This window comes from Populus trichocarpa, chromosome 4, assembly GCF_000002775.5.
Source record: "Populus trichocarpa isolate Nisqually-1 chromosome 4, P.trichocarpa_v4.1, whole genome shotgun sequence".
NCBI classification, from domain to species: domain Eukaryota; kingdom Viridiplantae; phylum Streptophyta; class Magnoliopsida; order Malpighiales; family Salicaceae; genus Populus; species Populus trichocarpa.
This window is the reverse complement of record NC_037288.2, coordinates 14,414,262-14,426,499: the sequence shown is the minus strand read 5'-3', so window position 1 is coordinate 14,426,499 and position 12,238 is coordinate 14,414,262. Positions and strand designations below refer to the sequence as shown.

General features: G+C 32.7%; 1 protein-coding gene across 4 annotated transcripts; it reads right to left on the bottom strand.

Moving 5' to 3' along the window:
* Positions 1-2,795: 2,795 nt before the first annotated feature.
* On the bottom strand, positions 2,796-8,888 carry LOC7472561 (uncharacterized). 4 transcript variants are annotated; one of them, XR_008059127.1, is made up of 11 exons: positions 8,635-8,888; positions 8,391-8,549; positions 8,237-8,317; positions 6,612-6,707; positions 6,489-6,527; positions 5,539-5,631; positions 5,208-5,351; positions 4,541-4,648; positions 3,506-3,586; positions 3,148-3,199; positions 2,796-3,049 (listed from the first exon to the last, which is right to left on the bottom strand). XR_008059127.1 is itself a non-coding variant. In XM_024598630.2 (10 exons), the coding sequence occupies exons 1-10, from the start codon at positions 8,734-8,736 to the stop codon at positions 3,015-3,017; spliced, it is 909 nt and encodes a 302-aa protein (XP_024454398.1). In that variant the 5' UTR covers positions 8,737-8,888; the 3' UTR covers positions 2,796-3,014. The 4 variants fall into 4 exon arrangements, 3 of the variants coding, with proteins under 3 accessions (XP_024454398.1, XP_024454399.1, XP_024454401.1); XM_024598630.2 differs by lacking the exon at positions 3,506-3,586; XM_024598631.2 differs by lacking the exons at positions 3,506-3,586; positions 6,489-6,527.
* Positions 8,889-12,238: the final 3,350 nt, after the last annotated feature.

The window sequence follows — 12,238 nt, the reverse complement described above, 5'->3', positions numbered from 1 at the left end:
CGACTGGACACGACCGAGTCTAACTCCATGTTGGGTGTCGACGCGTCCCCGCCCAACCCATGTTGGGTCTGGACACAACCGCGTCCAACTCAACGTTGGGCCTGGACACGGCCGCGTCCAACTCAATGTTAGGCCTGGACGCGACCAAGTCTTGTGCTAGATCCAATGCAATGGGTCCTCACCAGGACCCAAATAATTTGTGTTATAAATATTCTTCGGTTTTCTTAATATAATAATGTGTGTTATAATCATCCTTGGAATTCTTAATATAATTATTTATGTGATAAATATTATTTTTATTTTTATTATAATTCTAAATATTCATATAAAAAATAGTATTATTTGTGTTATTAATATTATTATTATTATTATAATTAATAGTATGAATATTAAAAATATTATCATTTGTGGTATAAATATTATTATTATTATTATTATTATTATAATTAATATTATTAATAAAATAATTAATAAATTTGGAAAAAAAAGTTATTATTTTTTGTATTATAAATTTTTATAGTATTTTTTATAAAATAAAAAGTAAGTTCGCCGCGTAGCACTGGCATCCAACTAGTATGCATATATAGAATATCTTATTATTTCATTTAAGAAAGTATTTTTTTATTATAATAATGTTAATTCTTTTTTTTTTTTCATCTAGTTTCAAATGATAGAAAATTGTACAAATAATCATTCAACAAATATATATGTTTGGATTGGATAGGTGCAATATAAAACGAGTTCAATATAAATAAAGAAATAATTCAAATTATAAACATATATATTAGGGGTGAGAAAAAATAATAAAAAAACCGATTAAACTAAGAAAACTGGAAAAACAATAACCGAAAAAACAGAACCGTGAAAAAACCGATTAGAATATTGAAAAAACTAACTAGTTTGGTTCGTTTTGGTTTCATAAGACTGAAACCGAAAAACCAAATCGAACCGAACCGAAGTTAAAAACCGAGCCAAACCGGAAAACAACCAAGCCAAATCGGAAAAAACTGAGCCAATTGGTTGGGTTTTGGTTTTTGCTCTAAAATAACCAAACCGAAACCGGTTGGTTTGAACCGGTTTCGGTTTTTTTAAAAAAATTATTCTGTTTGGTTATTTTTTTAGGTAAAAACTGAACTGAACCGAAAATGATCTCCCCTAATATTTATAGAAGTTTAAAAGTTGAATGTTAATTGTATTAGATTTAAGTAAATTGATTTTCATTGTTATCGGACCTAATATTGTTTTTTTCTGACATACACACACTAAGGGTGCATTTGTTTCCCGGAAAGTGGTTTCCCGTGTTTCCCGGAAAGTGGTTTCCGGGAAACCACTTTCCAAACTTTCCTGTGTTTGTTTTCCATTAGGAAATTTGGTCAACGGAAAATACTTTCCTGTCAAAGGAAAATTTGGCTTGATTTCCAGGAAAGTGTTTTCCTTTTATTTTGGGCGGAAAACAATTTGCAGAAGTTGTGAAAAATTTAAAAATATCATATTATTTGCTGATTATATCAAATTTGGTCCTCAAACTTTTGATTGCTATATATTTTGTTTGAATCTTTTTTTTTCAAATTCATCCCTTAAAATTTAATTTAATTTGATTTTTATATTAACTTTAGTCCTTATTTTTATGATTGTTATTTACTTTTCTCTTATCATTTTTTAAATTGAAATTTTTTATCTATCAAATTTGGTCCTTATTCTTTTGATTGTTACTTATTTAATTTAAAATAATTTATGAAATTGTAATTATTATTATTTTAATTTCATCATCTTTCAATTTTTTTATCTGTTAGATTTGATCTCTATTATTTTGATTATTATTTATTTTATTTGAGATAATTTATGAAATTAGATTTTTTTTCAATTCCATTCTCATTCAACTTTTTAATTTGTAAGATTTGTTCCCTATTATTTTAATAAACTTGAAAAAAAAACATTAATAAATTATTTTCAAGCTCATTTTTCATAATATAACCAAAAACTGAAAAGTTAATTATATTAATTATCATAAATCATCAAATAAGAAATTACATTAGTTAGCATAATACATGGATTATATATTTTATATAATAAAATATTGTTAATAATCAAAGTAAATTCACAAACAAATGGATGATTAAAATTAAATCACCTTACAAAGTGGGTGCACACGACTAGGTCTTTAATAATGATTTTTCTAGATGTGAAAGAGTGTTATATTATTGATTATAAATGGCATGTACATTTTCTGAAATTTTCCAAAATTATTATAGAATATATAGATTTTTATATTAATTAATGATTCACCTTAACTTTTTTGGAATTTAAATTCATACCCTCAAAAAATTCCAAACACAAATTAATTTAATCATTGAATTCAATTCAATTCAATTCACAGTATTTCAAACTCCCAATAGTGTCAAGTCAATATAGTATAATACTCTTAGTTATATATAAGATATCTACCTAAGTGAATTAATTGTCTCTATAATATTTAAGATATGGGCAAAACCCAATAACGTGGGGATTTATAGATTGTGATTAGCATTTTGGCTTTTTATTTCCTTAGAGGTTAAATTTCATCCATAACCAAGAGATATTGGAGATACAAAGAAAAGCTAAGGCCACTCATGCAAAAGTGTTTACCCTGCTTGAAAATAAAGTGCGAGCCTGAGTGGAAGGTGACGATAACTCTGTATACAAACTAAGAAGTAGAACAAGGATGAGATTGATTTCAAGATTTTGAAGCCATATATGCTACGGTGCGAGGTAGATTAGATGAGTAAGAAAACACTACACTAATGAAAAGAAGAGAAGAGAGTCGAAGAGCATTGACGATTTCATACTTTCTACCTTCCATCCAAAAAAAAACACTGCAAAAGAAATGGATCGTTTAATTATATGTTCTACTACTATTACCCATCATTTCAGTTTCTGCCCCATACAGGATACCATGTCCCAAAATTCCAGAGCAACTAGTTTTCCTGTTTACAATTTGAAAAACAGATATATGTTCACAACCCCTAGGGCCTGAATTACTTTCTGATACAATCTTCTTCAATCTGACCATCTGTATACAAATTCAAACAAGCCAATTATTCTGAAGCTAACACATAAAACAACATGAAGTGCAAGAATCCATAAAAACACAAGCATGAATGTCCTCACCCCTAAGATTAGCAGCCAGGTTTGCTTGAACATCAGCTTCAAAGTTGAATTCCTTGAAGATGAAACAAAGAATATGCCATTTGTAATCAGGCTATCAAACAAATGCAAATAAATTGCCACGACCAATATGACCATCTTAGAAAAAAATACTAAATACTAAATCAACAACGCAGCACAAGTACCATGCATATAACAGTTCAAATCGATGAGTGCATTGACGATGGAATTGCACTATATATATTTGGCAAGCCTTGCAGAGGTTGAGAACACAGTATTATGACTAATGTAGCCACCATATGCATAGAAAAGACACCAAGCTAGATACATGAACTGACAAAAATCATATGGAGCAATAGACCTTTGAAGTGCAAAGAAAGACAAGAAAATGACACTAGGGTCAATGGCTCCAAAGCTCAGGATCAATTTGATAAACTGTCTCCTACATGTGATATTGTGAAAGGATAATTAGTTTATGATAGAGATGCATAAATGGACATCAAACCACATGCATGAGCTCAGAAAACCCTGATGTGAAAAGTGATATAAGCCTATCGAAATAACATGAGGTCAATGGCTCCAAGCCGAAAGATTAAATTCATAAAGCTGGTCACCTGAATGAGAAACCAAGAAATGCTGATTGCTTTATGACAGATGCATTTAAGGTAGCATCATTTCGATGAATTGACAGCCAACAAATCAGTGATTATATCATTTAGATGAATTGACAAGAAGCAAATTGGTCGGTGTAATTTAATCAGAGAGGTTGTTAGATTCTCACAATTCACAATTCAAATCTTATGATTCATCCCAGATCAGATACAATACAATGCTAATCATGGGGTGAATCACAAATGTAATCATGCAATTCAACAAATTCAATTCACTGCGATTCATTAAATTTTACAAGTCTAACTCAAATAAAAAATAAAAGTAAATTGTATAACTATAAAAGAGATGGTAAGGGTAGGAATGCTAGGTCAAGAGGTCATGGATCACAACAACATTTAAACCCTTTTCTTTGGTAAAACTTTCTAAGTGAAACTGAACCAAACTAATAAAGCAAGAAAATGGTGAAAGAGAGCAAGAGTGACAAAGACAGAAATAACAACTATGGTGAAATCATATGGGGTGGATATAAAACTCAGAGGAATAGTAGTTTAACTAGTTAGAAGGTAACTTTTACATATATAGCAAGTTATATCGAGTCATTAGAATGATCAAGTGCCGTTGAACAATATATGTTGATTTTTTTGAATTTTGAGATTTGGAATCTTTTAGTGACTTAAATTTAATAAATGATTAAATACGAAGTAAATCTACATATTTGCGGCAACTAAAACACATCAAGTAGATAGTGCAGTTTCTGAGTAAACAAGTAATTATCTGCTTGTACCCTAGGAACATGTTTGATCTGGAATGATGTGAACATATCCTTCAGCTCCTTGGCCTCTTTACACAAGTCAGCCAGATTCTGGTTTTTTAATTTCCATAAACCCTGAATCTGTATACAAGTAATTGTCAAAAGCACAAGTTTAAACAAGAAAATATCAAAATAGATAAAGATATATTCACATCTAAAGTAGATCAATGCTAGAAGCCAGAACAATAAAATGATAAGAACCATGAGTGTGTTGCTTAAACAGAAATTAAAAACAAGTCTCAAATTTATTGCAATATTACTGCTGACATGAATTGTCAATGATTTCATACTACGACATATGCACATGGTAATGTTGCCAAAGAAAATAAACGAGCATTAGGATATAGAATATAATTAACACATGAACAGGACTCTCATAAATACAATATAATTAACACATAAAGAACTCCACTCAGATACAAGGTCCAACAGGGTATTTCAAAGGACTATCCAGTATCTTTCCTCATTTTGAAGTCACTTATTCGAACTTAATTTGTGATTCTTATATTTCATTTTCCGTCATTTTGTTTCCAAAAACTTGATACATGCAAAAACCTTTAACTAGAAAACAAATGAATACTTTAATGATGCAATAGCAAACAAAATAAATAATTTAATAAAGTAAGAACAAATAACAAACCTGCATACAGACAAGATTCGAGTCTCCTTGCACACAAATGTATTTAAACCCTTTCTTAAGCGCATGTTTCAGTCCTAAAAGTACAGCTCGATATTCAGCAACATTATTTGTTGCAATTCCTAACCCTTCACGAAGCCGGCAGACCTAGCAAAGCATGGAGTTCAAAAGAGATAGAATCTAACTCGATACATAAACATAAAGCCTGATAAAAAATCAAAACAGTAGTGCTGCCCTAGGTGAAATATTTGCACCAAATAGTCTACCAGAATTCACAACTGTTCAGTGCCAAAACTCCACGATATTTGGACTTGTTCAACTCAAAAGTACCTACCATGCTTCCATCTTCAGCTCGTAGTACAGCTCCCGCACCAGCTGGTCCCGGATTTCCTTTTGAAGCACCATCAAACTCAAGAATGCAGGAGGGCTGGGCAATGGGCATGCCCATGGTTGAAGATTATTGTTAAACTGGGATTTAAAGAATACTATATACCATGCCATACATGAGGCTTGAACAAAAACTAGACAGATCGCTACAAGTAGACACTTCATATCAAAATCAAGGCAACTATAATGATAGCCTGGAAATGAATTCCATGGGAAATTTTACTACCCTTACTCCGCATGCAGGACACATCACTGACACTAATATTAACTTTTACCATGTGTCTGCAACAGTTGGAACACTCAAGCTATGCATAATAATTTCAGGATTCAAAAATGAAAATATTTGCATCTTGTGACAGAAAGATCAATCAATAATGCAAATATTCAGTTAAACCTAAGTGATGGTTTATTGAGGCAAAAGATCCAAGGTTAAATGATATCATCAGTGAAATTTCAAAGACAAATCCCCATGTTTTACACGCAAGAATTAGCAGAAATACAACCCTGGATGCAAACAGGGACTGATACGTATCTGTTACAATAGGTTCTTGAACAAATTAAACAAAAAATATTGCCCAGGTCAGATTCCAAATTCGGTGGACTGAATTTATACAATACCCATCACCAAAACATAACAAACATTCCAAACCAAATACATTGTGCAAGTCAGATTCTAGATTCAGCGAACTAAAGTTATACAACACCCATCACCAAAACATAACAAACATTCCAAACCAAATACAATTGCTAATTCAAAAAGGAACAAACACCATCTATAAATACAAATAATAAGACCTCAAGAAACATATGTGCATGACAGTAGAGCTAACACTCATATACTGACATATGGACATGTGTGAGAAAATATGGGCATGGACAGTTGAGAATAGCACTTACAATTAAATATGCATACAGGGAAGCAAAATATCGATATAACTGGAGATGAAAATACAAGAAATGTTAAAATTATTACAAGTATCATGGTCTAAGAACAGTAACTATCTGAGGATAGCAACTCACACAACTGGAAGAAATCCTTTTAGCTTCCACTCCATTATCTGATTTCAGAAACTTTTTCTGAGGATTTGTTGAAATTGATGTTGACCCATGCAATTTCTGCAAAACAATGAGGTAGAAATAAAATGAGAGCAACCACAGTAATCAACCAGAAATGTAGTCCTTTAGGTCCTTCTATTTATTTTTGGGAAACTAAGGCGAGGGTGCTGTAGTAAAAATGAAAATCAAGAACAGGGTACTGAAGATGCAAATCACACAACAAAAAGATTTAGAAAGACATTTTCTTTTCTTTTTTTTTCATTCTATGTTCTCAAAAAAATAATTCTGCTATGGAGAATGAAGATGAATGGTAGCTCACTTATTATAAGAACTAAATTACCAACGCAGCTTTTAGCCATCAAGTTCAATTTTAATCATGTTACGACTTTTGCATGTGTATCAATTTAAGTAACCTACACTGCATCTGTTAATCATGGCATCTGTTAACCTACTCTGCACCACCCATGGGTCAAAAGCAAAGCAAACAAGCCAATTCACAAATCACACTGTTAGGTGATGGGACCTTGTGAGGTCTTCTAACCTACAGCAAATCACTGGTGTTGTTCACTTTTACTCATGCCATGACTTCAAGATGTGTATTGATGAAGTAAACAGCCTCCCATCAACTGAACACAAAAAAAGGTCATCAACACCTCTGTTATCCTACTATGCATCACCCATGACTGGACACCAAAAACAAACAAGCTAAATCACAACTATCAGACAACTAGTGAATGTTAGAAAAGATGACTCTCAGTCTCCAAACTTTGGCCTACAATAAATAACCAGCATTGATCTTAGTAAATTGCTATGGCCAGACAAATGTCTTCGGTAGTGTTTGGTATTGTGGTAGTAGTTGTTTTTCAAAGTGTTTTTCGCTTGGAAATGCATCAAAATAACTTTTTTTTTATTTTTTAAAATTCATTTTTGACATCAACACATCAAAACAATCCAAAAACAACCAAAAAAATTAATTTGAAGCAAAAAAAATTCATTTTTTTTTCAAAAGCACGATGTCACTGCAAAAACAAACACTACCTAAAAGATCGCTTTGGTCCTCCAGACGTGGTTAGAATGAGGGAGGATTACTACAAAATTTGGAGACCAAGAAATATTGGAGAGGGAATAGTAGAAAATAATTCACCTAACTGCTCCACAGACCAAGTTTTCCTATGGAACCCGAGAAAACAAGAAGTCTGATTAATGATTATGGATTAACAGTAGTAAATTTTTGAGTCTCTATCATTCAGATTTCTGACAAAATAAAGGTTCCAAAATTCATACTATCATCCCCCATCTTACAATAACTAGAAATAAGTAAGTAACCAACAACAAGCAATCTAAAAAGATCATTTGGCATTATGCAATCTGAAGACTCCAAATGAATTTTAGTTAACATGGTCACAGCAGCAACTTTCTCCATTCTCCAATCAAACACATATATTGTCAAGAGTTAACTTCCTTCAATCAACTTCATAAGAACCTTTAATTACATTTTATTGAAATCTAAATTTCTTGACATTGTGTCCACTACTAATACAATATCAAATACTTCAAAATGATATACATTACAGGGTGGCTTAACTCACAATTGATTCAAGCGGTTGAGGCAACCGCTTAGGAGGAAAATTGTTGTCTAATTCTTTCGCTCTAAAAGAAGAAGCTGGTTCCTGAAAATATACAAGCATTGAATTGATGGGGTTCAGCACAAAAAACAGAAGAGAGTAGTGAATTTGAGGAGACCTGAAAAGGGCAAGGAAGAAGTTTGCCAAAAAGATCATTTTGAACATCTGGTGCTTGGATAGAATAGGCAGCGTTGTTGAGCCCATGTGAGGAAAGGTACTCTTTCGCCTCCTTAGGCAATCCATACCCTTTGAACACACTTACAGAAGGATTGCACACCTCCAAAATAAAAATCAATAAAAATAGTAAAGCGTTGTTCTTTAAATATTAAGTAGGAATTAAGCAAAAGAAAAGGTAAATTTACAGAAGAAGATTGAGCTTGAAGTTGACAGTCAGAGAAGTTGTTATAAACCCCAATAATATCCCCTTTCCGTACAACGTAGAAAGCATCCTTTTCTTCCTCCATAATACTAGATGAGAATTGAGAATGGAGAGCCACACCCACTAAACTAGGGTAAAGAAGAGCAATAGCAGTTTACTCCTAAATAAATCAGAGAAGAAGAAGCGGTTTCGATTTCAAAACACAGAGAAACAGAGTAGATACTGCGAGACGGTAGAAGTTGTTTTTTTCATAAAAAAAATTAAGTGTTTTCTTTTTTAAATAAAATATATTAAAATAATATTTTTTTTATTTTTAATATTAGTATATCATAATAATTTAAAATTAAAAAACATAAAAAAAAAATAAGATAGTTCAATAGCACAAATAAACAGTTTTAAACTCGAAAACATAAAAATTAACTAGTTAGGTGGTCCACGTTATGTCACGGGTTAACTTTTTATTTTTATAAAAAATATCAAAACAATACAAGACCAAAAGTGTTGGATCTTGCTACAATGCCGGATCCAATAGCATCGAGTCTATTTAACTTATCTACTCAAATTTTTATATATTTTTTATCTTTTTTTTTTGTTTTTCTTCCATTATAATAATAATAGTATTTTTTCAAATTTATTAATTATTTTACAAATAATATTAATTATAATAAAAATAATAATATTTATAATACAAATAATAATAATTTTTATATTAATACTTTTAATTATAATAAAAATAATAATATTTATAACACAAATAGTAATATTTAGAAACCTAAAACCCAAGAACATTGGATCCTGACGCTTGACCCAAAAGAATTGAGTCTTGACCCTGAACCCAAGAGAATTGGGTGCAGAGGCAGGATCCAATCAAAATGGGTCCTCACACAGGACCCAATCGAAATGGATCCTAATGCAAGAAACAAAAGAATTGGATCCTGACGCAGAACCCAATCGAAATGGGTCCAGAGGCAAGACATAAAAGAATTGGATCCTAACGCAGGATCAAATTTGGGTCCGGACTCAGGACCCATTAGTCTTGGATCGTGACGCAGGACGCAAGAGAATTGGGTCCTGACACCAGACCCAATCTAGTTGGGTCCTAACGCATGACCCAAGAGAATTGGGTCCGGACCAAGTGCTTTTGGGTCCCCAAACTTCTTGGGTCTTGTTGTACAGCAGGACCCCAAGCTATTTTGGGTCTTGCTGTCATAGCCCGACCCAACCTGCCAGATATTGTATGCTTTGGGCCTTACCGCCCTCACAGATTTGTTCTTGACAACCACGCATAGCCCCAAAACGCGTTTGACAAATTAGCAACCAGCACTACTAATAAGGCCAGCAACCAACTCATCACCCGTCGATGTGGGATATTACACCTGCCTCCACAGGACCCAACTCTAATAGGTCCTTCGTCAAGACCCAAGAGCACTAGGTGTAAACCCTCGGTTATAATTTTTTCTGGGTATTTAAAAGATGAGAAATTTAACCAATAGTAAAATGGGTTAAATTAAATTAAAGAAACCTAATTAAGATAAAAATAGTGAAATTAATGAAATGAAAAGTGAATATAGTACTAAATCATTGAAAAGAAAAACATTTGTGAGGACAAAATGAATACATAAGATCAAGAGAGGTCAATATTCAAATAACAGAAGGTTGGGAGTTTATGTATAAATGATAAAAAGGGGTGGGGATAAATGTGCAATTAACAAGATGTTAGAACTATAAATATCATTCTATTTTCTCTCTTGGAGTGACTGGCAAGAGTAGGAGAGAGTTTAGAGAGAGGCTGGAGAGAAGATATATTGATGGTAAATCAACCGACAGCTATAACTCCACCTTCCACCGTTGGATCAGCACGATATTCGGGTATGTTGTTCTCATCCATGTCGTGTACATTGTCACCGTAGGGATTTTCTATATCATTCCCCGTTTAAGAGATATCGAGGGAGGAAAATATTTGGGAAAATACACTTATGGACAGTCTCCTTTACTGTCTGTTTTCTCCTTCGGCCACCGTTAGATTAGGCTATAACTTGGATATGTTGTTCTTCCTGATTTTTTCTAGATTCTGAACGGTGGAGATCTGAAACAAACATTGGGTATAGAAGTTGTATATCTCGCACAGTAGGTCTGCAAGTTTGAGGTCAGTTCAGTTAAACCTATATTTCTGGAAATTTCACCATTTGATGAAGTTAATATTTGGATATGTTATACTTATAATAATGCATTATAACTTGACAGTATAGATTGTTTGGAATATTATTCATTTGTTATTTATGGTTTATAGGAACTGTGTCAAGGATTGTGTTTAGAAGAATATTGTTCGGAAAGTTTGTAAAATCGACAAGAATGTTTTATTTTGACGTTAAGAGGGAAGATTGAAATAAATAAGATAAATTGGCTCTTATAAACATATTCTTTTTTTTACAGTCTTAAACGATATGTGATATGACCAGGGGTTGAGATGATAGAGAAAGAGTTAAATTGTGGATGTTGTGTGTATTTGAAAGGTTGATGACATATTCGTCTCCTAACATTTGGAGAGAATTCGAGTAGAAGGATGAGAGAATTAAGATCAAGTTTCTCATAGTAATTGTAGTTTTGGATGTTAGCTAACTAAGAAATTGGTCTTGCTCAATATGGAGCTGTAGAACCCCAGTTATGGGTCATCAACCGAGATTGGGTCTTGACAGACCCTGTAGGGTAGTGTTTGTTGATAAGCAATTTTGACTATCTCAAAGGCAGAACTGGGTTCTCCTTCCTTCAAAGAACTTGCAGCCTCGTGTATTAGCTTTCCAACGAGACTAATCTTGCTTGAAACAGAGTTCTATAAGTTTAGATATAGTTAAAAATCTGATGAATGTTCAGACAGTAACAGTTCAATGTCTAGATAGTAACAGTTGGACAATAACAGTTCAATGTGTAAACAATAACAGTTCAAATGTCTAGACAATAACAGTTCAAAGTGTAGACAGTAATAGTTCAAATGTCTAGACAGTAACGGTTCAAAGTCAGACAGTAACGGTTGGAAAAGTCAAACAATAACAGTTCAAAGTCAAACAGTAACGGTTGGAAAAGTCAAACAGTAACGGTTCAAAGTCAAACAGTAATGGTTCAAAGTCAAACAGTAACGGTTCGAAAGTCAAACAGTAACAGTTCAAAGTCAAACAGTAACGGTTGGAAAAGTCAAACAGTAACGGTTGGAAAAGTCAAACAGTAACGGTTCAAAGTCAGACAGTAATAGTTGGAAAAGTCAAACAGTAACAGTTCAAAGTCAAACAGTAACAGCTCAAAGTTAGACAGTAACAGCTGGAAATTGGACAGTAACAGCTCAAAGTTAGACAGTAACAGTTGGAAAGTGGACAGTAACAGTTCAAAGTTAGACAGTAACAGTAGACTTTCACGTGAATACTATATAAAGGAATTGAGTCATACGAACACTTACACATTGAGATACTAACTCTGAAAATATACATGATATATGTATGTATGTTATTATGAGGAAATGAACATGCATAAGAAAGTAACATATGAGTAATGGATGAATATGGATTCTCTATAATATCGGCCTGAATGAATGATAA